At 47.1% G+C, this 26926-nt stretch overlaps 1 protein-coding gene across 1 annotated transcript in view; it reads right to left on the bottom strand.

The window, feature by feature from the left end:
- ryr2a (ryanodine receptor 2a (cardiac)) overlaps window positions 1-26926 on the bottom strand; it is a 455564-nt gene that overhangs the window by 386498 nt on the left and 42140 nt on the right. The window contains 5 exon segments of the mRNA XM_078230647.1: window positions 7520-7616; window positions 13441-13540; window positions 15187-15299; window positions 16278-16356; window positions 17521-17595. Coding sequence (XP_078086773.1) covers window positions 7520-7616; window positions 13441-13540; window positions 15187-15299; window positions 16278-16356; window positions 17521-17595 — 464 coding nt within the window.

The following is a 26926-nucleotide window of genomic DNA, read 5'->3' as shown; positions in this document are numbered from 1 at the left end:
AAAGGATGTTTTCTATGGTGCATCTGTAAAAATTGATGAGAGACATAGCGGACAGGCCAAATTTCCTTAGCCTCCTGAGAAAGCAGAGACATTGCTGGGTTCTCTTGACGATAGCATCAGTGTGGTGAGACCCGGGCAGGTCGTCGGTGATCTGGACACCTAGAAACTTGAGATAATCCTCTGTCATCATAAATGGGGTAGTGAGTGATAGCTGATAAAATCCCATCGCACCAAGTCCAAGATTCCTAACAGAGTACTCTCAACTCATAGAACCTTTGATCAGTAAACAAAATAAGTAGCAACACTTGGTATGCAACACTGCGACAAAGCGCAAATTCTGAGTGTGAATCTGATTGAATTTCCATTTAAACCAAACTCACTAACATTGACTCCTGTTCTTTCCTTATCTTCTTCATTTGCTTCTAATCACCAGTATGGTCTGCTTTGATTGGATGGGTATAAGTCACGGACTAGTTTGTGTTGTCGCACAGAGATGAACATGTTGAACAACCTTCGGCTTGTTACATGGTTCTCTTTGAAAATTCCTCACCGTATATTTTATTGGATTCAAACGGGATCTCAAAGACAAAACACGCGGTAATCATATTCCCCTTGATGTCCTTGTTGCTTCATCAAGAGTTCAAGATGCCCTTTGATAATAGAAGGCGGTGTGCATTGCATAATTATATATTAACTAGGAAGAACAGCAAACCAGGAAGCAGAGCAATCTGAATCGGAACACTCAATTAAAAATCTGAATTAGCAATGTAATATATGCTGCAGGGAACTCTTGAGAATCCCTACAATCTTGATCACCCTCGAACCTGCTGGATAATTAATTGAATGAGTAAGAAAACCCACACGGGTGGCTTTCACAGAGTCCACTTGATTCTCATCTGCTTCAGTGATTCATCCCAACATGATGCTGATGACCCTAATCCCTTATCCCCTTTCACCCAGCCTCTCATTGAGGTCGGGACCAAAAGAAAGTCATAGGAACATAGGAATTAGGAGCAGAAGTAGGCAAATTCAGCTCTTCGAGTCTGCTCCACCATTCAATCAGATCATGGCTGATCTCCCCCTGATCTCAAATCCACCTCCCCACCTGTTCCCCATATCCCTTTAACCCGTTTTTTATTAGAAATATATCTATCTCCTTCTTGAAATCATTCAATGATTCAGACTCCACCGCGCTATGGGGCAGCGAGTTCCACAAATTCACCACCCTCTGCGAGAAGTAGTTCCTCCTCATCTCAGTTTTAAATCTACAACCTGTGACCTCTTGTTCGAGATTGCCCCATAAGGAGAAACATTTGGTCTATGTTTACGATATCAATCCCTTTTAAAATTTTATATGCCTCGATCAGATCCCCTCTCATCTTTTTAAACTCCAGCCCAAACTGTTTAACCTCTCCTCATACGTCAATCCTTGCATCCTCGGAATCAATGTGCTGAGCCTCCTGACTCAGCTCGTGATGCCTGGCCGCCCGTCTGTACAATATAACCGGAGGCAACCAATAAGAGTTTAAAGTTTGTGAAAATTTCCTAGTCGCCACACTCCACCTGTTCAGGTACACTGAGGGAGAATTTAGCATGGCCAATGCACTATGAACAGCCAACCGGCCCAATGGAAGGACCCGCAATCATGACCACTAGCACCAGTAAAGGTGGACGTTGCTGCGACAGGCACCTCAGAAGATAAATGGAATTATAAATATTATTTGTGGCTATAGAGTTACCAGACTAAGGTTGTGGTGGTGTGGGGGGTTGTTGAGGGGGAGAGGGGGAAAGACCTGTTGTGAACCTGATACAGAGAATGCTTGAGGGGAAGGGGGCCTAACGGCACTGGAATGACCATAATCCCCTCTTCCCTTTCGCCCAGCCTCTCGTCTCTTTTTCACGGTGGCACAGTGGTTAGCACTGCTGTCTCACAGTGCCAGAGACCCAAGTTCGATTCCCAGCTTGGGGGACTGTCTATGCGCAGTTTGCATGTTCTCCTTCTGTCTGTGTGGGTTTCCTTCGGGTGCTCCGGTTTCCTCCCACAGTCCGAAAGATGTGCTGGTTAGGTGCATTGGTCATGCTAAATTCTCCCTCAGGGTACCCAAACAGGCGCCCGCCGGAGTGTAACTTCATTGCAGTGTTAATGTAAGCCTACTTGTGTCACAAATAAGTAAACTTAAACTTAAACATTATCGGCAAACTCTGCAAATAAACAGGATCTCTTGTGCACATTGTCAGCGCTTATCCAAGTTAAGTGTTTGACGTGATTCAGTGAGTTGCACACCAGGTTGTGGATTCTCAGACTCCCCTCCAGAGATTTGAACACACAATCTAGCTTGTGTAGTTCAAGGCAGCCCTGGTGTGCGGCAGGAAGAAGCTTTCAGTCTACTTAATCTTGTCTCCTTCATTTTCCTTCTCCAGCTTCTGTACCCAAGCTAATAAACACAAAGTGAGACAGGGATAAAGTGTAATAGTCCGGCATTACATCTATCCCTGTCTCACTTTCTTAAGTTTAAATTGCCAGTTAACCACACTGAATTCTGCCCGATTGCTTAAAGTCAACATTAAAAGGTGGCAAGCAGGTGATTAAAATTTAATGTCAAGCCTTCAAGCTTTTAATGGAGACTTCAACCCTGGAATAGGTTATTTAAAACCTTTACACAACGTATCACACATGGATCCTGATGGAAGGTGTAAAGTTTGAGGCCACACATTGAGCACCTTTGCTCCTGCCTCCACTTTCCTTACCCAACAAGTCAAACTTCCCCACAAGGTGTTTCCTGCCACCCACCCACTTCCCATTTTCCTGAGTCTTTCTCTAATCTCTGACCCATCTCCCTTCGTTCCCTCACTTTATCTCTGTGACCCACCTCTTGTTCCCTTGACCTTATTCCATCTGGAGTTCAGGGACTTATCTCTTGTTTCTCCTCAACGCCATCATCTGAAGTCATGGGGGCAGGCTCCAGATTGCATATGGTTTTTTTTATTCATTCATGGGACATGAGCGTCACTGGCTAGCCAGCATTTATTGCCCATCTCTAGCTGCCCTTGGAGGGCAGTTGAGAGTCAACCACATTGCTGTAACTCTGGAGTCACATGTAGGCCAGACCAGGTAAGGACAGTAGACTTCCTTCCCTAAAGGACATTAGTGAACCAGATGGGTTTTTCTGATAATTGACAATGGTTTCATGATCATCAATAAATTCTTAATTCCAAATTTATTTTTGATTGATTTGATTTGATTTATTATTGTCACATGTATTAGTATACAGTGAAGAGTATTGTTTCTGGCACGCTATACAGATAAAGCATACCATTCATATCGAAGGAAAGGAGAGAGTGCAGAATGTAGTGTTATAGTCATAGCTAGGGTATGGAGAAAGATCAACTTAGTGTGAGGTAGGCCCATTCAAAAATCTGATGGCAGCAGGGAAGAAGCTGTTCTTGAGTCGGTTGGTACATGTCCTCAGACTTTTGTATCTTTTTCCCGACGGAAGAAGGTGTAGGGGGATATGTCCGGGATGCGTTGGGTCTTTGATTATGCTGACTGCTTTTCCAAGACAGCAGGAAGTGTAGACAGAGTCAATGGATGGGAGGCTGGTTTGCGTGATGGACTGGAATTCAAATTCCACCATCTGTCGTGGCGACATTCGAACCTGAGTCCCCAGGACTTTAGCTGAGTTTCTAGATAAATAGTCTAGTGATAATTCCACAAGGCCACCGCCTCCCTAATATATGTACATATTAACAATGCCCACCTCTCCCGATCCATCTGGTACCTCTATGTTGTCACACTGCCTTCCCAAATCCAGTCTTAAAGAATCGGATATCCAACGCCAGCATCGTTGGCCTCTGTCCACACAATCTGTTGATTGGTTTAATTTCCCTCCTCAGATACTGTCTCAGATTGTAACGGACTGTTTGAAAACTGTGTCCATTGGATATCAGGGCAGGCGACCTCCTTAACCTTTCCACCTCAAAGACACTGTCCCCTGTCCATTTCTGCCTCAGCCCTTCTCCGTCTGAATCCCTCGTCTGTGTCTTTGTTACCTCCAGAGTCAATTATTCCAATCCTTTCCCGACCAGCCTCCTATTCCCCCATAAACTAAAGCACATCCAAATGCACGGATCCTATCCGGCACTAAGTCCCAGTCACACGTCACCCCCGCATTAGTCCCCCATTCCTCAAAGTTCCCAAGTTAAAACTCTTAACTTCACATCCAAAACTCTGCCGTTTATCTTGCATAAACATTATCTGGCCATTCGGGTCATTTTAAGAATTTGCTAGATTTTCACTCTAATTACCCATTGAAGTTAAAGTTTATTTATTGATCACAAGACTTACGTTAACACTGCAACGGAGTTACTATGAAATTCCCCTAGTCGCCACACTCGGGCGCCTGTTTGGGTCAATGCACCTAACCAGCACATCTTTCAGACTGTGAGAGGAAAGCACCTAGGGAGCTTTCCCTGGGGAGCACCCGGAGGAAACCCACGCAGACACGGGGAGGGCTTGCAGACTCCACACAGACATTTCACCCCAAGCCGGGAATTGAACCCAGGTCCCTGGCGCTGTGAGGCAACAGTGCTAACCACTGTGCCACCATCACTGCAGAAAGTTGAGGTTCAAATTAATAATCAGCATTCTGTAAACGTTAATGGAATGTAAAGCTATCTCTCCGGCCAGAATGATTTACTTTGCCGGTCTGCAAGTAGTAATTAGTTGCGGCAGATTTTAAAACTGTCAAATTTTGAATGTTTCATTTGTTTTTCCTCATTTCCCATTCTGCCTCTTATCCCTCCTGTTTGATCTAATTTTTCTTTCCATCTCTTTCAGATTTAACTTTACTTCACCCTCCTCTCCACCATTCCTCTCTCTCCCTCGTCCTCAATCTCTAAATCTTGTTAATTAAGGAGATACAGTGTTGGTCCTGGCACTGGCCGGACAGTGCCACAGGGGTTGGCACTTCTGCCTCATTGCACCAGGGACCCGAGTTCAATTTCTTGGTAACTGTGTGGAGTTTGCACGTTCTCCCTGTGTCTGCGTGGGTTTCCTCCGGGTGCTCCGGTTTCCTCCCACACTCCAAAGATGTGCGTGTTAGGTTAGGTGGATTAGCCATGCTAAATTGCCCTTTAGTGTCAGGAGAATTAGCAGGGTAAATATGTAGGGTTATGGGGATAGGGCCCTCCCCCTGTAATGACTTCAACGAGGCCCATGAGGTGGGCCTCTTCGAGTATGACTTCCCAGATTGAGGTCATGATTGCCTGCACAATCAGGGAGCCTCACCTGTATGTAAATAAGGGAGTGTCAGGTCCATTTTAGTGTCAACCTTTTGGTTTCCACTCGGCGGCGATGAAATCATTCAGTGGCTCGAACAGCCTCAGCTACTCTAACTTATCCCAGCTCTGTCCGTGTAGGAAAACACTCCCTGTTGCCAACACTAAAACCAGAATTCTCTGACGCCACCCCTGCCACGAGAACGGAAAATGTGGGCCTGTTGTCGGTGCAGGCTCGATGGGCCGAATGGCCTGCCACATTGTAGGGATTCTATGATTAACTAAGGTTGCAGAAGTCCCTTTGCCCTCACCATGCCACTATCAGCTCTCATTTCAAGTCGGCCACAGGTTAAAAAGTTTTCGTGCTATAATGTGCAGGATAAAGTCTAAATAATGACTCACGCTACACGATGCCCCATTCCAGAAAAGGGCAAGCATTATTTATTACAGTCAGACGGCACGGGCGGCATGGTAGTACAGTGGTTAGCACTGCTGCTTCACAGCTCCAGGGACCTGGGTTCGATTCCCGGCTTGGGTCACTGTCTGTGTGGAGTTTGCACATTCTCCTCGTGTCTGCGTGGGTTTCCTCCGGGTGCTCCGGTTTCCTCCCACAGTCCAAAGATGTGCGGGTTAGGTTGATTGGCCATGCTAAAAATTGCCCCTTAGTGTCCTGGGATGCGTAGATTAGAGGGATTAGCGGGTAAAATATGTAGGGATATGGGGGTAGGGCCTGGGTGGGATTGTGGTCAGTGCAGACTTGATGGGCCGAATGGCCTCTTTCTGTGCTGTAGGGTTTCTATGATTTCTAGACCACGAGACTTTTCTTTGCAGTTGGTGTCTTCTCTCTGATAAGCGTGTGAAAATAAGCATTTTCGTTACATCATCAAAGGACGGGTTTCAGCCTTTGATATTCAAAGCCAGCCGGATGGGATGGATGTCACCGCAGAAGGTCCTGTGTGAAATGAGTCTGGGAAATCTCTTTGTCGGCACAAGTGGGCCACCGTTTCAGTAATTGGTTCATTGACATTTTCATGAGGCAGAGACCGACTGATGTGGGAAATGGTAAATGTGAGTCTGATCTGGCTGAGGGATTTATTCCAAAGTTTAAATTTGGAATTAAGGTACTCTGTTTGTGAAGGGTGCTTTGCTCTGCAGGTCGGCATGTTAATCTAACTACAAGGTATTTAGTATTCCCACTGAATTGCTGAAATTTAGTGCGCTCCCCCTGTAATGACTTCAATGAGACCCATGAGGTGGGCCTCTTGGAGTATGAGCTCCCTGATTGCGGTCATGATTGCCTGCCCAATCAGGGAGCCTCACCTGTATATAAATATGGCAGTGTCAGATCCACCGGCAGTCCGGATTCTGACCGTGTACTTGAAACACTCTAAGAGTGGAATAGAGTTTGTAAATAAAGGGCAGCTGGTGAAGGGACACCCTTGAGGATTTATTTCACCAATGTCAACATTTTCTAATGCCACAAATTCTGTACTATGTTGAGTGTTATTTACTTACAGCACATTGCAGGGATCTACTCAAGTTAGACTTGATCCTCTTGGCCAGTGGATGGACGACCCAATCTTGGGCTTCCCCTTTTCTCCAATCACAGACGGTGACCTCCCCCATCCCTCAGCAATGGCTGACCTCCCGCCAATTTTAGTTTCCACTCAGCGGCGCTGAAATTATTCAATGGCAGGAACATCCTCAGCTACTCTAACATTTTCCAGCTCTGTCCGTGTAGGAAAACACTTCCTGATGCCAACACTAAGGCCGCAATTCTCCGACACCACCCCTGCCTGCACGATTGGAGAATTAGGCGCTCGGTCAAATCACTGCAGCGGGACTGGAAAATCCCACCGGGGAGGGAGAAGGGGGCGAGGTTGGAGAATTCTGGCCTAAATGTTCCTTTCACCACTGCGCACCTGATTCTGCTGCCTGGGATATCTGTAAAAAAATGTTTCTGTCCTGTTAACAACAGAAGTATCCAGGCCTTGAGATTTCAAGGTGCTATAGCTCCGTCAATACAACAACAATCTGCGCTCATGTAGCACCTTTCATGTAGTCAAAATCGTGCCCCATCTGTCTTTTGTACAAAACAACAGTTAATAATTGAATTGAAATCATTTGATATGTGTTCATTGCTCTTTGCAATGGCATTGCACCATCTGACTTGCTTAAACAACATGATCTTTCAGTTCCTCGTACAGCTCCAATGGCTTGTTGCTTTGTCAATCTTAATTACCTGCGTTGTTCTTCTCCATGCTCTCCTGAAGGCACAGTCAGACATTCATCCATGTGCCCATGCAGTAACCTCAGCACGTCCCCTCCCTTTAGATATCCTAACGGAAGAGAAGTTGTTGTTAATTCTCAATGGCCGATATCATGAGTAACATTCAAACAAGCAGATAGCGACAGGAATTTACTCAGGACGTCCCAGCTTTTGTAAGCTCTGCAAGCACTTCAGTTGATGTGGCTGGGCCTCGGGATGGTATCCGTGCAGTGTGAAAATACTTTCCTCTAACTTTCACACTCGGTGGCCTCAGAGCATGCCCGGCAGTTGGGTATCTACCACTCAAGGTGCTGACCCATATGATCATGCCAGCTGACTCCCTGAGGCAACTGCAAACTAAGCTGGTGGTGGGAAAGGATCAAGCTTCAGCACAGAGACTGGAGTGCAAGCAGTGAGTGTCGCAGTATTCCTTTGCTTTATAAGGAGATAAAGACTGTTTCTAATTATTTCAGTACAGAGAAAGTGAGGGTTTATGCGGCTCCCAATAAGGATTTGTTCCTCCCCTGAGGTGGAGAACAGTACAGCACAGGAAGAGGCCCTTCGGCCCACCAAGCCTGCGCCGACACATTATGCCTTTCTAAACTAAGGACCGTTTGCCTCAAGACCGTCCGTATCCCTCCATCCCCTGCCTATTTATGAATCTGTCAAGATGCCTCTTAAACATTGCTGTTGTATCTGGAAGTTGTTGATGCATACCTTAAACTCTTGTCAAAGAAAATCACAGAGGATCTAAACATTAAAGCACATGCATGTACATGCACACACAGTTGCACCCACACATACACACGCACGCGTTGTGTTGATGTTAGTGTCCCTTTAAAGAGATTTTTTTTAAAAATCATGATCTCTGCAGCTCTCAGTCAATGTTTCTCAGCTCACAGCCTTAGGTTATGCCATTGTTGGGAGGAGCAAAATACTGTGTGCAGCTCAGGTAACAAGGGTTGTTTTTGTTTTGTTTTGGCTGCAGTGTTCGAAGCATAGCTGAAAGAAGTCTCTCTCTCTCTCTGTTTTGCTTTGAAAATTTTACCAGTTAGCTGAAAGAAAGGCTTGTTGCCATGCTGCAGTAAAGAATCTATGTTTTGGCTTTGGGGAGCTGATAACTACAAGCTGCTCTGAGTTTTCAAGATCATTTGAAATCAGCATTCAACTCAGAGAACTGGATTCCAGTATCATGTGAGCTTTAGCCTGTGCAGTGATAAATCTGTTCAAAGGGTTTTCTTTATTGGATAATGGTTTTGATTGGTACATCTGTTATATATATTGATTAAGAGTTATACATTATAGTGGCTGTTTTGTTTCTTATTTGTAATTGATAAAAGTTCTTGCTAATTTTCTTACCATACATGTTAACTATATTTTTAATTAAACGTCGTTTGATAAAAGCTCCCTAGTGGGTCAATTGAATTATACCTGAAGTGAAACATATCATCAGCAGAGCCCTGACAAAGGGTGATCTAGCCTCAAAACGTTGGCTCTACTCTCTCTCCATAGATGCTGTCAGATCTGTTGAGATTTTCCAGCATTTTTCTGTTTTTCTTTCCGACTCCAGCATCCGCAGTACTTTGCGTTTATCTCAGTGAAGCATCTCATGCTTATCCTGGCCAAATTCAAGATGCAAAACTTGTGGTTCAGGCGGGCTTCATAAAACACTTTGGAGTGTCTAACCTGAACCATAACAGCAGGGAAATAAAATTATTGTAACTTCTTTGAAAACTAAGTTGATGTCTATCATCTGAAGGGTCATGCGAACATTCCAGGTGGTAGGGTAGGATGCACAGTGGGATGGCAGTAACGATAATGGTGGCTACATACAACATGTTGTTAACAGGGATGTTAACAACATGTTAGCAAGGAGACCATAGGCCTATTGACACAGCAACACAAATACAGCTTTGCAATGGAAGTCTTGTTGACCAGTGGATTAAAGTGGCTGCCGATCTGGCTTCACTTTCCTTTGCATCTTCTTCCTTTTCTTCCTCTGCTAAAGCTGAGTTGACTCAGTGAAGACTGTCTCCTCCCTTGAGTCACAAAATTATGCAGGATGCAGCTGATAATTGATCATTTTGAAAGCTCTGTAGAATTGCACTCACCTGACCTCTACAGAAAACAAGATCACTATTTCAGCATGTCAACTGTATGGGTGGTTGTTAGTCTAATGGAAAACCTTTCAGTCTCAATTCACTGATTCCTCAATTATTCAAACTCAGAGATCCTTGAAATTGTGTTAGCAACAGTGGGCGAGAACAAGATTAAAGCACTGAGACTGCTTGTAGGGTGTGCCCTGATATCGCTGGTACACTGCTGGATATTAATGGCCTATAATGCACAGGGTTTATTGTATGAGACTTTTTCTGACTATTTTGTTGAGATAGGGGCGGCATGGTGGCACAGTGGTTAGCACTGCTGCCTCACAGCGCCAGGGATCTGGGTTCAATTCCCGGCTTGGGTCACTGTCTGTGTGGAGTTTGCACATTCTCCTCGTGTCTGCGTGAGTTTCCTCCAGGTGCTCTGGATTCCTTGCACGGTCCAAAGATATGGGGGTTAGGTGCATTGGCCATGCTAAATTTCCCCTTAGTGTCCCCGGATGTGTAGGTTAAGGGGATTAGTGGGGTAAATATGTGGGGTTACGGGAATAGGGCCGTGGTAAGATGTTCTGTCAATGCCAAGTGAGGTGGTTGAGGCAGATGCGTTAGCGACACTTAAGACTTGTCTGTATAGGTACATGAACAGGCAGGGTATAGAGGGATACAGGTGGTTGGTCTAGATAGGACAATATGATCAACGCAGGTTTGGTGGGCCAAAGGGTCTGTTCCTGTGCTGTACTGTTCTTTGTTTTTGTTCTTTGAGAGCCAGTGCAGGCTCAATGGGCCAAATGGCCTCTTTCTGCACTGCAGGGATTCTATGATTCTTTCCATAGGGAAATGGACAGAGGTTTTCCATTCAGCAAACATGACTCTGTGACCTGCTTGGAGCATTGGGAAACCCCAAAGTCTCACCAATTCTCACTAGTCTCACTAAAGTCTCACCAGAGATAGATAGGTTCTTGATTAATAAGGGGATCAGGGGTTATGGGGAAAAGGCAGGAGAATGGGGGTGAGAAAAATATCAGCCATGATTGAATGGCAGAGCAGACTCAATGGGCCGAGTGGCCTAAATTCTGCTCCTAGTCTTATGGTCTTATGGTCTCTTAATTGTAGCCAGCATGGCTTGAAAGAATCTGGGCACATAATTACTTCATGACGTGGCACCTTTCGCAGTACTGAGTAGCCTTTCACCCTTTGGTGGGTCTCCGCTGCAGGTCGACGTTCTGAGATGACATAAACTCTACTATACCCTCAACTCGCAAAGCGGATCTACAAAGGCAGGTCCCCTCGGCTGTGTCCAGTAGGTGTGTGTGGAACTGGAAAAGTATTCCCAAGGGAATTCCTCGTGGGAGTTTGGTGCCTGAGCTGATAACACACATGCTTCTCCTCCCTCTGCCTGAACTTCTCTTGCTTCTCTTCCAGATCCATGGGACCTATTGGCAGGCAGCACCGAATGCCCAAGTTGGAACTCAGATTTGCAATGAGGGCTGGAAGTCACTGCAAAAGGACTCCTACACTGAAAAATATCAAGCGCAAGAAGCTAATACATAAGCGGGGCTGACCGATGAGGAGAGATGGAGTCAGTTAGGATTATATTCGCTGGAGTTTAGAAGAATGAGGGGGATCTCTTAGAAACCTATAAAATTCTTTCAGGACTAGACAGGGAAGACGCAGGAAGGATGTTCCTGATGGTGGGGGTGTCCAGGACCAGGGGTCACAATCTGAGGATACAGGGTAGACCATTTAGGACTGAGGTGAGGAGACGTTTCTGCACCTAAAGAGTGGTGAGTCTATCTCTACTACAGAAAGCAGTTGAGGCAAATAAATTTTATGATTTCAAGATGGCACAGTGGTGAGCACTACTGCCTCACAGCTCCAGGGACCTGGTTTTGATTCCTGGCTTGGGTGACTGTGTGGAGTCTGCACATTCTCCCTGTGTTTGCATGGGTTTCTTCTGGGTGCTCTGGTTTCCTCCCACAGTCCAAAGATGTGCGTGTTAGGTTGATTGGCCATGCTAAAAATTGCCCCTTAGTGTCCTGGGATGCATAGGTTAGAGGGATTAGCGGCGTAAATATGTGGGGTTACGGGTATAGGGCCTGGGTGGGATTGTTGTCGGTGCAGACTCGATGGGCCGAATGGCCTCCTTCTGTACTGTAGGGATTCTATGATTCTATGAAGAAGGAGTTAGATATGGCTCTTGGAGTTAGAGGGATATGGGGGGAAAGCAGGAACAGGTTACTGAGTTGGATGATCAGCAACGGTCATAATGAATGATGGAGCAGGCTTGAAGGGCCGAACGGCCGTCTCCTGTTCTGTGTTTACATGTTGAAGCAATAAAGCAGAAAACACCATTTGGGAAGTCAAACACAGCATCAAAAGCTGCTTGCAAAAACACATCTGGTCCCAGCCTAAAGAATCAAAGGTCAGTAGCAATCAGCAGGACAGGCAAGGAACTTCTGTTTAATGTGCACACACGGAGAGAACAGCCCAGGAAACATCGGGAATTCCTCGTGGGATCAATTAGACTTACTCTGCATTAAATATGGGCTGTTCGGAAGGGTCCACACATACGTGTTCGCAGCATGGCTCGCAAAACCAATCTAAAATGTTACGGCTGTGAAAATTGGAGGCAATGAATGCCAGCGCCCAGGTATATCTACCCAAGACTGGGATGAATGGACATGGAATATGCTGTGCAAGAATTTCACAGAATCTACCTGGTATCTTTCAGAATGAATTTACCCCTCTGCTGCTGGCTCTATGTAGTAAGTATGTAAATGATGCCAAGAATACAAGTTAGCACTGCTGACGGGAGTATGTGTTGTCCGATGAATCCTTCTATATCGGGGAGCCTAAGACGAACATTTAAGATTCAATCTATGCAGACTATTGAACTACAGTCTTTTAATTAGTCAAGGTATATTGGTTGTTGCCTATGAAATTGAGAGAATCCGTCCGTAATATTTCCAATGATTTTCAGTCTCTTTGCAATTAAAAGGTAAAGTCACCATTATCCTAGATCAGCACACCTCAGGCAAGGTTGAGAAGGCCTTCAAGAATAACCTCAGCTGATAGAGGAATTGAACCCACGCTGTTGCATCACAAAGCAGCCATCCAGCCACTGAACCAAACCAACCCCTCCCAGTATTCAATAAGACCATAACTTGAGACCTCACAGGAGGTTAGGACATTTCGAACTACGAACTCACTGCCATATTGCATCATATCATGTCTTTATTGAACCAATGACTTGTAAATTAACTGCAGAATTATCCTGTAGGACATGGAACCATCACTCCGCTACATGGCTTCCTCAAGAAGGTGAGTATCTGAATTTTGGATGTGTCTGAGAGGTGAAACACAAAGTTGGGGCGAACGCGCGGGGGGGGCGGGGGGGGGGGGGGGGAACGGGGGGGCGGTGACGGTCAAGGCTCCACCTCAGTGGAAAAGGAACAATAGCAAGTAAGCCTGGAGCTGATCCTACACACCCTTAGCACGGTCAGTTCAGTTCTCAGGATAAACACAGTAGCTGGAATTAGTCACTGTCTGGCATTGTGTAGAGAGGGAAGCTTGAGAGGGAAAGTGAAAATAGCAAGAACACTAAAAATAAAATCAAAATGTTAGCCTTCGCTTTAAATCTGCGACTTGTGCAGGCATGCAATCCTCCAAAACCAAAGCTGAGAGGTGTTGTTTGATGGTGTAATGTGTATGCGGATTGCACTGATAAAGAGTACAGGGCTCGTGGTTTAGTTGCGCAGTGTTACTGCAGGGGTTCTCAAACAATCTTACCTTGTGCTACTTCACTTCCAGAGCAAATTGGAGCAACACTCCAGAGAGTCTGCTGGAATGCAGCATCAACCTGTAAACTGCTACAGCCAAATGACAAATGCTGCAAGAGAACAGAATGAGTTCAGCACAAGCTCAAGACTGGCTGCTTGCACTTAAATGTATTTTAACAGAACACTGATCCTTTAAACTACCCCATCCTTTTAAAACAAATAATACAGGATTAAAATGCAGCTTCCAGAATTTATTCTTGTCACCATTCAGCCAAAGTACTTGCAGTAAGATAAATATGTATTTTTTTTGCAGCAAGGTAGCTGAACTGTTTTATCGACATAGAAATTCAGATTTCACATAGCATTACAGGCCACCCAGTTCCATAAGGTAGGTAGGAGTGACAGCATTGATACATGTACTATCAAGCAAATCACAAATAAATTAGATAATGCATGAGAAGAGAGGTCAGTGCAGTTCAAGAATTACAGTCCATTCATTATCCAAACAGCATACTGGTATATTTCCACGTTTGATGAATGAGAGGAGGATCTTGTAAAAACATATAAGATTATGAAGGGATCAGATAAGATAGAAGCAGGGAGGATGTTTCCACTGGCAGGTGAAACTAGAACGAGGGGGCATGGCCTCAAAATAAGGGGGAGCAGATTTAGGACTGAGCTGAGGAGGAACTTCTTCACCCAGAGGGTTGTGGATCTGTGAAATTCCCCTACCCGGTGAAGCAGTCGAGGCTACCTCATTGAATGTTTTTTAAGGCAAGGATAGTAAAGGAATTAACGGTTATGGAGCTGAGTCCACGAAAAGATCAGCCATGATCTTATTGAACGGTGGAGCAGGCTCGAGGGGCCAGATGGCCTACTCCTGCTCCTAGTTCCTATGTTCTTAACTGAAATCCAGAGCTGGGATTCTCCGATCTCATTCGTGGCCACCCCGCTGCAAGTGAGGACGGAAAGTTTGGCGTTCCAGTCAAAACCCCATTCACCGCAGCGGCACCGGGTAATCCCAGCCCCGGACGAGGGCGGAGGTTTTCGGCACTGACTTCCATAAAAGAATTAAAATGGAACCTTTCACTCTTCCCTCTACGCAACGTCTGGTCCTGATTACAAATTAACTGCTGCTGACATCTTTCCTCCTTTTCTTGCCAGTTCCCTCCACCCTCCCTCTCCCCCACCCACTGACTATGCAGTGAGTAATTCCACTGGGGTAAAGCATGGGACCCTGCAACCAAGTGGCCATTCTTCATGTGCAGGCTGTTCCATCATTTGCCACTGTAAAGGCAAGCCTCAAAGTCCTTGCCTAACACTGCACATATTGACATTCAGATAATAAACAGGAGTGCAAATCCGACCTAAATGATTTTATCCTTCTTTAACCCAGGGTCTCTGAGGCCTAATGTACCACTGCCTGACAACGATCAACCAACAGTGCAGACTGATGATCAAATATGTACATAAGGCTTAGCTACTCATGAGCTTAACTAGCAGTGCCACTGGGAGCAGTTCTTTTTTTTAATAGTTTCAAAGCACCATGCTTTTTGAAAGTACATCAGACATCCAACCTGGGAACGATTTAAAATAAAGCGAATAAAGCAAGTACTGTCAGAAACAGAAGAAAAATGTAGACATGCCTTCTGTCATTTTGATCAACAAAGTCATTTAAGGCTAAATTGGTGGAATATAAATCAGGGAATAATTGCGTGCAAGAATTGGAATGGGAAATTTGTGATCTTTTACTCACCAGGTATCGCTCTGAAGAAATGCTGACTAAGATAAGGTCATCTCCTACCCGCACTTTTTCCCCCTCTGACCGTTGTTTGGAGGCTGGGTGTATAGTCCACCAACAAGCCTCCCCTGTGCAAACAGGAAAACAGGAACAGTTCTCTTTAAATCTCTACTGCATGGTGTCTATATTTCAGCTGAACATTACCAGTATAACAGTAGCTTTGTAGAGATAAAACTAAACTGAATTTTAAACCCAAAATGACGATAATCTGCCATTTTAGTTAAACTGAACAGACTCATGAAGCTAATCCAGCTGTCTCTTAATATAATACGCTCATTCCTATTACTGCTTCGGATGAAGCGTTCTTTTCACATAAAGTTTCAGCATATGTTCCATGCTTTAAAAATCTCCCAAAACTTAAAATTACACCGCAATTTGTATTGTCTTCTTTTTAGGTATGAATGGTAACCTATTATTAGGATTGAACAAGGTATTATAGAATGGACAACCTCATGACCACAGCTACTCCAGCAACCGAGTGGTATGAGGCTGTCATATTTGTGGGACTCATTCGGGATACGGTCAGTTTGGTTCCCATTAGTGGGGCCCCGCCATATTTTAATCTCTAGAATTTTCTAATCTAGACAATAGTTCCCAATCGCCGTACCATTCTATCATAGAACAGGTGTCTGTTTTGTTCCTGTAGTTGCCCTCGCTCAGATAATAAGTGAATTCTTCAGCCTGCCCCATGAAAGAGAAAATGTCAATGTTTCGCTTCCTTAAGGTGAGAGGGGGAAAGTTCAAAGGAGATATGAGGGGCAAGTTTTTTTACGCATTAAGTGGTAGGTGTCTGGAACTCGCTGCCGGGGTGGTGGTGGTGCAGGCAGATACGATAGGGGCGTTTAAGGGGCTTTTAGATAAGCACATGAACATACAAGGAGTAGAGGCATGTGGATCAAGGGCAGGCAGAAGGGAATAGCTTAATTTGGCATCATGTTCGGCACAACATGGTGGGGCCGAAGGGCCTGTTCCTGTGCTGTACTGTTCTGTGCTTTATGTTCTTAACATATGACCATTTGCAAGTACAATACACCGCTCACACATACCTGTTGTATCTTCCTGTAGTCCAACGTCAAAAGCTAGTTTGTCTGTCGACGATCGAGATGTGGACAAACAACAGAGATACTTGGAAAGAAAATGCAGGATAACAGGTTAAACATTCAGACTGGTGGTAATTCAACTGAGAGGATAGCAGTGAATACCAGATCACTTTTAAGGAATTACGTGTCAGTCCAAGTTGGTTACCACAACTTAGCTGCAGTGTCTTAGCGTCGAACACCAAAACGTTTCACAGTCTTTGAGATTAACTCTTTATTTTATTGCTGGCCAATATATGAGTACCAACAGCTACTATGAATACCATGTGGATATCAAGCAGTCAGGCCTCACCAGTTCAGTGCATTAGAACATGCTGGCCTGACCAAAATGACCTGTAGATGGATCCAACAAAGCAATTTAGATTGCTTTATTGAACCCATAACTTTTGGCTATGAATGTGAATATTCTTAGAATCATAGAATTTCTACAGTGCAGAAGGAGGCCGTTTGGCCCATCAAGTCTGCACCGACCAAAATTCCACCCAGGCCGTACCCCATAACCCCACATATTTACCCTGCTAGTCCCCCTGACACTAAGGGGAAAATTAGCATGGCCAATCAACCTAACCCTGCACATCTTTGGAGTGTGGGAGGAAACCAGAGCACCCGGAGGAAACCCACACAGACATGGGGAGAATATGGAAACTCCACACAGACAGACACCCAAGGCCGGAATTGAACCCGGGTCCCTGGTGCTGTGAGGTAGCAGTGTGCCACCATGCTACTGTGCCACCCCAATATTAGATCAGTTGTAGTTCCTTCCATTTAGTTACCATAACAATGAAAAGATAGCCTGAATTCCACTTAGAATCATAGAATAGAATCATAAAATCCCTACAATGCAGAAAGAGGCCATTCAACCCATCAAGTCTGGACAGACCACAATCCCACCCAGGCCCTAACCCCATTATCCCTCATATTTACCCTGCTAACCCCCTGAAACTAGGGTTAATTTAGCATGGCCAATCAACCTAACCCGCACATCCTTGGACTGTTGGAGGACCCAGAGGAAACTCATGCAGACACGGGGGGCATGTGTAAACTCCACACAGACAGTGATCCCAGGCTGGAATTAAACCCAGGTCCCTGGCGTATGAGGCAGCAATGCTAACCACTGTGCCACCGTGCCGCCCCACTTGCGGATCTTTGATGTAAATTAGTCAACAGGAAGCAGTAAATAAGTCATTCTTACCATTCCACTGTAGGAGTGTCTGAGCAGTACTGCGTGTCCATACAAAAGGGTCCGATGGCCTCCACCTTGAGCTGTCTGTTTAATAAATGATGATAATGTTCAAGGTATTATATCAAATGAAGCACAGTACCCAACCACTGTAGCCATTGACAATTCAATTTACCATCTCTTTAAGTATTCTGCAGGTAACAGAAACAATTGGAATTCTGCAATATAATGCCATATCCAACCCAAGCAAATCAGTGGAAATCACACAGCAGTGCAGTCAGAATTTAGCACGAAAACTGTGTTCAGTTTTGGACATATCGACAGGGGAGAGAATTGAGGACTGTACAGAGGAGCAATGAAACTGACCTTTAGTATCAAATCCCAAAGAAACTTTGTCCCTTGAACCTCAATATACTTTAAGGAAGTACGCAATGATAGCGTACCTTTATTTCTTGCTCATTCGGCACGGTGGCACAGTGGTTAGCGCTGCTGCTTCACAGCGCCAGGGACCCCGGGTTCGATTCCCGGCTTGGGTCACTGTCTGTGTGGAGCTTGCACACTCTCCCAGTGTCTGCGTGGGTTTCCTTCGGGTGCTCCGGTTTCCTCCCACAGTCCAGACATGTGCGGGTTAGGTCGATTGGCCATGCTAAATTGCCACTTAGCGTCATGGGGACTAGCAGGGTAAGTGTGCGGGGTTACGGGGATAGGGGCTGGGTGGGATTGTGGTCGGTGCAGGCGCGATGGGCCAAATGGCCTCCTTCTGCACTGGAGGGATTCTTTGATTCTATGAAGTGCAATAACTAAGATTCTATTCATTCCTTGGACATGGGCTGATAGAGCTGGCATTTATTGCCATCCCGAGTTGCCAGGAATGAATGGCTTGCTTGGCCACATCAGAATGCAGCTAAGGTCAACCACATTGGGTGGCACTGGAATCACACCTCGACCGGAGCAGTTGAATTGGTTTCCTTCCCTATAGGACAGTGGAGAACCAGTTAGATATTTATGCTAATTATGGCTTCATGGCCACGTTTACTGGTAAGAAGTCTCACAACACCAGGTTAAAGTCCAACAGGTTTATTTGGTAGCAAATACCATAAGCTTTCGGAGCACAGCTCCTTCGTCAGATGGGGTGGATATCTCTTCCTGTGGGGAAGCACTTCAGCAGTCACAGGCATTCAGCCTTGGATCTTCAGGTAAGCGTTCTCCAAGGCGGCCTTCACGACACATGACAGCGCAGAGTCACTGAGCAGAAACTGATAGCCAAGTTCCGCACACATGAGGACGGCCTAAACCGGGATGTTGGATTTATGTCACATTATCAGTAACCCCCACAGCTTGCCTCCTGGGCTTGTAGAATCTCACTAGCTGTTCTGTCTGGAGACAATACACATCTCTTTAACCTGTGTTGAATGCTCCCTCCACCCACATTGTCTGTACCTTTAAGACCTGGCTGGCTGTAGAGATTTGCATTCTAATTAGTATTCTGTAACTTGATTTCTGTGCTTGTGCACTGTTGGAGAACAGATATCCACCCCATCTGACGAAGGAGCTGTGCTCCGAAAGCTTATGGTATTTGCTACCAAATAAACCTGTTGGACTTTAACCTGGTGTTGTGAGACTTCTTACTGTGTTTACCCCAGTCCAACGCCGGCATCTCCACATCATGACTTTTACTGGTACCAACTTTAATTTGCAGATTCTCTTTAACCTGAATTTAAACTCTCATACAGTCAAAGTGGGATTTGGACTCATGCTCTTTAAATTATTAGACCAATAATCTATCCCACTGCAACAGCATACCCCTCCCCACCGACCCCACAATACAAAAGGTAAATCCGAATGCTACTTTCAGGTTTGCGAGCAATCACGTTAATAATCTGATAAAGCACAAATTTCAAGCTGATGTCAGGGAGTTCTTTGCACGAAGAACGATTAATATCTTGAGTCAGGCTGGATGGATCAGCAGGTCCTTTCGCCATGGTCTGTATGTTTGGACTTCAAAAGCTAAGACAAGCCCAAACCTTGGGACCCCTGAATGGAACTTTCAACTTCAGCCTAAGCGCACAAAGGGCAGAAGCACATCAGCCACTCTCAACACATGACAGCTGATTTCTCTTTCCATTGCTGTGGAAAGGAGGCGCAGGTAGGGGGGAGAGCAGACAATCCCCTGATCCAATTGACAAGTCATGTTGCAGCTTTATAGAACCTTAGTTAGGCCGCACTCGGAATATAGTGTTCAATTCTGGTCGCCACACTACCAGAAAGATGTGGAGGCTTTGGAGAGGGTACAGAAAAGATTTACCAGGATGTTGCCTGGCATGGAGGGGTATTAGCTATGAGGAGAGGTTGGAGAAACTTGGTTTGTTCTCACTGGAACGACGGAGGTTGAGGGGCAACCTGATAGAAGTCTACAAGATTATGAGAGGAATGGACAAAGTGGATAGTCAGAAGTTTTTTTCCAGGGTAGAAGAGTCAATTACTAGGAGGCACAGGTTTAAGGTGCAAGGGGCAAGGTTTAAAGGAGATGTGCGAGGTAAGTTCTTTGCACAGAGGGAGGTGAGTGCCTGGAACCCGCTGCCGGGGGAGGTAGTGGAAGCAGATACGGCAGTGAGTTTTAAGTGTCATCTGGACAAATAAATGAATAGGATGGGAATAGAGGGATACGGTCCCCAGAAGGGTAGGGGTTTTTAGTTCAGTCAGGCAGCATGGTCGGTGCAGGCTTGGAGGGCCGAAGGGCCTGTTCCTGTGCTGTAATTTTCTTTGTTCTTTGTTCAAATCCGTTTTACAATCCAGCAAAAAGTAGAAAGTTCTGCAGTTCAGTTAATTGGAATGATCGTGCTGGGCGGTGGAAGTGTTGTGCATTTTTAGCTGGGTAAATTAAGATGAAAAACAAAAGGCGGGATTTTCCAGCCGTGCTCGCCCCAAAACCGGAAAATCCCACCCAATGTCAATGGGCCTTTGTATGGTCCTATCCCGCCCACTACGATTCCCGTGGCAGGTGGGATGGGAAAATTCCACCCAAAGTGTCCCATTTCACACTGACAACACTACCGAGTTCTGGGAAGAAGGGAAGATAATCCCATTTTCCACAAAAGATCTTAACCAAATCCCCACACCTTCCCATGGTCAATCTGGAACAGCATGATAGTGCCCGTGGAATTATGCCATCCTGCTGTAGGATAATCTAGGTGCGGAACAGAAATAGCACAATAAAATATGATTATTAACAAGTCAATTATATTCAATTCAGTAGCAGATGAGACATGTGCACTGAATGTATGGCAGCCACTTCATGTTCTCAATTTTCTATTAGGTACAGGACATCCTATTTGTTAATGACTTATTGGAGAGGGCTCAGGAGCTGCCATGGGCAAGCGTGCTCCTAAACTGCCCATTAGGATAACCAGTTTCCCGCTTTAAATTTGGCAGGAGACTGATGCAGCATCCAACAAACTAGCATTAACAGCGGAGATTGGCCTTTTATGTTGTTCATGTGTACAGGCTGCTACTGAGTCCTGCAACCCAATCTCCTATCTGACATCCCCGTGCACTCTTACACTGCCTGATGTCCTTATGAGTGTCACTTTGCAATGAGTAGACAGTGCTACTTACCCTGACGGAACATGACAGATCATTAATCCTTCTCCTGCGCCGTTGGGCTATCCTCCTGTGGGCTCCAAGGGCACTGACCTCCACTGCAGCCTCCTCCCAGGCCACTGTGATCAGGCCAAAGGGCCTCTTGCTGCCATCCCTGAATGACCTGGGGGAGGCCCTGCTTGGAGGCTCCACTGAACCGTGGAGCCACACGTTTTCTTTTCCGGGAGATACTGCCTGTGATGTAGAGAATCTGGAGCTCCTGGCCTGCAGTGAATTAATGGCTGTCTGAGCGCCCTTTAGATATGGCGCCCAGGCCTATACCCCTATGAGATAACGGTGGGGGGGGGGGGGCGACCTTCTCCCCACTCCCATTGCAGGAATTGGCAAGCTGCATCTGTGGATCAATACGTAATGAGCTGAGCGATGCAAGATCGGACATGGTCAGACTCACATCCCTCCAGTGGAATTCACTCTCACTTCCACTAAACGTAGAGTCCAGAATGGAAGATTCTGGCTCAGAGGCAGGAACGCTGCCCACTGTGCCACCAGACCCCCATCAAACCTAAATAACTCACTGTAATGCTGACAGCTCAGTCCATCACGCAAATCAACCTCCCATCCTTTGACTCCGTCTACACTTGCCGCTGCCTTGGAAAAGCAGCCAGCATAATCAAGGACCCCACGCACCCCGGACATTCTCTCTGCCACCTTCTTCCATCAGGAAAAAGAAAAAGTCTGAAAACGTATACCAACCGACTCAAGAACAGTTTCTTCCCTGCTGCCAACAGACTTTTGAATGGACCCGTCTTATATCAAGTTGATCTTTCTCCCTAGCTATGACTGGAATACTATATTCTGCACCCTCTCCTTTCCTTCTCCCCTACGTACTCTATGAACAATATGCTTTGTCTGTGTAGCGCGCAAGAAACAATACTTCTCACTGTATCCCAATACATGTGACAATAATAATTCAATTCAAGTCCTGATTTGCTGAGATGTACACCTTTCAGGTGGAAGGCTCGTTTGAAAAGTTCACAGCAGTTGCTAGAAGTTAATTGCTGCCTGATGCGCTATCAATTAGGCAAAAGACTACTTGTGTGCCAATACAAGTGTAGGCTTTTATTCACAACAGAATCAGGAGCACATCCCAACAGATAACCAACCTGGACTGAACAAGGGGGAGGAGACAGCCACCTTTATACTAGGTGATGAGGGGAGGAACCGAACCGGCAGGGGGATGTGCCCAGGCACAACAAACACACAACGGTGGTCCATGTAGGACAAAGGCACAACTGAAGTCCACCACATTCACCTCTCCTTTAAAAAAATAAACAACACGGGGGTGAAGCGGAAACAATATCACAAGTCCAGACAAACCGGTGGCTTGATCCGCCGTTGTGATCGTCGTAGTGCAGGTCGCAGGGTCGTCCGAGCAGGGAGCGATGTCGGCCCAGGCTCCGTACAGTGAGCGTCGAGAGAAGGCGCCAGATGGTGTGAGGCGGACCGATCCGTCATCCCGTCCAGTCATCGGGTACTGCGTGGTGACGGCTCCGGCGACTCAAGCGAGCTGTACATAGGGGTGAGAGGAGTGAGCTGTGGCCCTGGTGGCGTATGGAGAACAGTGGGAACTGGAGCTGGGGGGCCGCAATGGGCTCTGGGCGCACAACATGGGAGACTGGGACTGAAGGGGGAAGGGGCGTAGTGGTCTCTGAGTGGACAACACCAGGGACAGTGGGGCGGAAGGACGTGGTGGCCTCAGGGGCACCCACGGGTGCCAAGTCACGGACAGAGACCGTGTCCTCCCGCCCATCAGGGTACGCTACATAAGTGTATTGAGGATTAGCGTGGAGCAATTGGACCTCCTCAACCAAGGGATCTGCCTTATGGGTCCGGACATGCTTCCGAAGCAGAACGGGCCCCGGGGACACTCAACCAATCTGGGAGCGAAGTACCCGAGGAGGACTTTCTGGGAAAAGAGAACATCCGCTCGAGAGAGGTCGTATTGGTCGCTGTGCACAAGAGTGACCTAATTGAATGTAATGCGTCTGGGAGGACGTCTTGCCAACGGCTGACTGGAAGGCCCCTAGACTGTAGCGCTAATAGAACAGCCTTCCAGATGGTTGCGTTCTCCCGCTCTACTTGACCATTACCCCTGGGGTTATAGCTAGTGGTGCGGCTGGAGGCAATGCCTTTGGCGAGCAGGTACTGCCGCAGCCTGTCACTCATGAATGAGGACCCACGGTCGCTATGAATATAGGATGGAAAGCCGAACAGGGTGAAGAGCGTGTTCAGGGTCCGAATCACCATAGCCGTGGTCATGTCCGGGCAGGGGAAGGCAAAGGGGAAACGTGAGTATTCAACAATGACATTCAGGAAATAAACATTGCGGTTAGAGGAGGGGAGGGGGCCTTTAAAATCAATGCTAAGGCGCTCAAACGCGCGAGTGGCCTTTACAAGGTGCGCCCCACCTGGCCGGTAGAACTGCGGTTTGCACTCTGCGCGGATCCTGCATTGCCTGGTAATCGTCCGGACTTCCTCGAGGGAGTAGGGCAGGTTACGGGCTTTGACAAAGTGGAAAAATCTAGTGACACCCGGGTGACAGAGATCGTTATGGAGGGACTGTAGCTGGTCTAGTTGGACACTGGCACATGTTCCACGGGACAGGGCATCTGGGGGCTCATTGAGCTTCCCAGGCCGGTACATGATGTCATATCTGCAGGTGGAGAGCTCAATCCTCCACCGCAAGATCTTGTCATTCTTAATCTTGCCCTTCTGCCTGGTGTTAAACAGGAAGGCAACAGACCGCTTGGTCCGTAATTAAAGTGAACCGTTGGCCCGCAAGATAATGGCGCCAGTGCCGGACGGCTTCCACGATGGCCTGGGCCTCCTTCTCAACCGAGGAGTGTCGAATCTCAGGGCCTTGTAGGGTCCGGGAAAAGAAGGCCACCAGATGGCCCCTTTGGTTAAGGGTGGCGGCTAGGGCAAAGTCAGATGCATCACTTTCCACTTGGAATGGGATGGATTCATCCACAGCATGCATCGCGGCCTTTGCGATGTCCGCTTTGATGTTGTCAAAGGCCCGACGGGCCTCCTCCGCCAGGGGAAAAGAGGTCGAATTTAGGAGCGGACGGGCTTTATCCACGTAACGGGGAACCCACTGGGCATAGTAGGAGAAGAAGCCCAGGCATCTCCTCAGTGCTTTGAGAGTAGTAGGGATGGGAAGCTGCATAAGGGGACGCATACGGGCTGGGTCGGGGCCAAGGACACCATTTTCTATCACGTACCCAAGAATGGCGAGGCGGCATGTCCGAAAGACACACTTCGCCTCATTATATGTCAGGTTCAGGAGAGTGGCCGTACGGAGGAATTTTTGTAGGTTGGCATCATGGTCCTGCAGGTCATGGCCGCAGATGGTGACGTTATCCAGATACGGGAAAGTGGCCCGTAGCCCGTGCTGGTCCACCATTTGATCCATGGCCCGCTGGAAGACTGAGACCCCATTAGTGACACCAAAGGGGACTCAGAGGAACTGGTAGAGGCGACCGTCCGCCTCAAAGGCAGTATATGGGCGATCCTCCGAGCGGATAGGGAGCTGGTGGTAAGCCGATTTTAAATTAATCATAGAGAAAACCCTATAGTGCGCAATGCGGTTGACTATGTCCGCGATGCGGGGAAGAGGGTCCGCATCTAGTTGTGTATACCTGTTTATGGTCTGGCTGTAGTCAATCACCATGTGGTGTTTCTCCCCTGATTTAACTACGACCACCTGCGCCCTCCAGGGGCTGGTGCTGGCCTGGATAATCCCTTCCTTGAGCAAACGTTGTACTTCGGACCGAATGAACGCCCGGTCTTTCGCACTATAGCGCCTACTTTTGATGGCCATAGGCCTGCAATCCGGGGTCAGATTATCGAATAAAGGGGGGGGGGGTGATCTTGAGGGTCGAGAGACTGCAGGTGGTGCGCGAGGGGCGCTGCCGTGACGGCGCCTTGCAGACGGAGAGCGGGGGATAAGGGCCATCGTACTGCAAGGTGACGCTCCTATGATGGCTGAGGAAATCTAACCCCAGCAGTACAGCTGCGCAGAGTCGCGGCAGCACGAGGAGCCGAAAACGCTCGTAGACTGTGCCCTGTACCGTCAGCGTCACCAAGCAGCACCCGAGGACCTCCACTGAGTGGGAATTCGAAGCCATGGAGATAGTCTGGCTCCAGGGCCACACGGGAAGGGCATATTGACGCACTGTGTGAGGGTGTATAAAACTTTCTCTGCTCCCGCAGTCGAACAGGCAGTTTTCTGCATGGTCATTTACCTTGATCTCCATTATTGACTTGGAGAGTTGGTGAGGCTGCGACTGGTCCAGGCAAATCGATGCCACCGTCGAATCCAGGAAGAATCCATCTTCGTCCGCGTCTGATGACGTCAAGGATAAAGCTTCCTGCTTGGCGCGTCTTGATGACAGCATCAAAGATGGCGATTCCCACGCATCCGGTGACCGCACCAAAGATGGCGACTCCCGCACTTCCAGTGACCACATTAAAGATGGCGATTCGCGCACAGCCGCCGCCTGCATTAAAGATGGCTGCGCCCGCGGAACACACGTAGCGCCACGAGGCTTCGGGATCGGCTTCGCCCGGCAGACTTTAACGAAGTGGCCTAGCTTACCGCATCCGGAGCAGATCGCATCCTTCGCCGGGCAGCGACACCGAGGGTGCTTAGATAGGCCACAAAAGTAACATTTGGGCCCCGCTGGAACAGCCGTCGCGGTGGAACCGTCGATGGAACGGGATGCGGGGTAGGCCCCAAGGTTGCGAGAGGCCGCTTCTAGCGTTTCAGCCATCGTGGCCGTTTTCCGGAGATCCAGGCCATCCTGTTCAAGCAGACGCTGCCGAATGTAAGTAGACTCAACGCCCGCAACGTAGGCGTCCCGGATTAGGTCCTCCGTGTTCTGAGCTGCTGAAACAGCCTTACAGTCGCAAGCTCAAGCTAGGACCCGCAGTGTGCGCAGAAATTGGGCGCACGATTCTCCTGGCTGCTGCTTGCGGGTAGTTAGGAGATGTCTGGCGTAGACCACGTTAGGGCTCTTTCGAAACTGCCCTTTTAAGAGTTCTATAGCGTCCGCGTATGTAGTAGCGTCCCGGAAGATACCGTAGACTGCTTCGCTTACCCGGACGCGGAGCCCATGGAGCTTAGCGTCGTCGGAGTTGACGGCCACAGCAGCGTCGATGAATGCTTCGAAGCAGTCCAGCCAATGGTCAAATTTATCAGAGACTCCGACCTCTTGAGGGTCTAATGTTAACTTGTCGGGTTTTAGAAGCTGCTCCATGTTGGTCAAATGTTATGAATAAAATTGATGCGCTATCAATTAGGCAAAAGACTACTTGTGTGCCAATACAACTGTAGGCTTTTATTCATAACAGAATCAGGAGCACATCCCAACAGATAACCAACCTGGACTGAACAAGGGGGAGGAGACAGCCACCTTTATACTAGGTGACGAGGGGAGGAACCGAACCGGCAGGGGATGTGTCCAGGCATAACAAACACACAACGGTGGTCCATGTAGGACAAAGGCACAACTGAAGTCCACCACACTGCCCAACCTCTTAGTTACACACATAGCTAATGAACTCTTCTGATGGTTTCACCTTGCATGCAGCTAGGAAATAAGCTAGCACAGCACTCATGCTCAATTAGAGTTAGCATTAATGCTGGAATAGTAATCAAACTCATAATTAGATGGGACACTTTGAATTGGTTTTGTGCTCACTTCCATCTGAATTACATATTGCTTGATTTCTAAATTAGGCAAAATGGAACAAC

The sequence above is a fragment of the Mustelus asterias genome, chromosome 15 (assembly GCF_964213995.1).
Source record: "Mustelus asterias chromosome 15, sMusAst1.hap1.1, whole genome shotgun sequence".
NCBI lineage: Eukaryota > Metazoa > Chordata > Chondrichthyes > Carcharhiniformes > Triakidae > Mustelus > Mustelus asterias.
The sequence above is the reverse complement of the archived record's forward strand: the minus strand, read 5'-3'. Positions and strand labels throughout refer to the sequence as shown.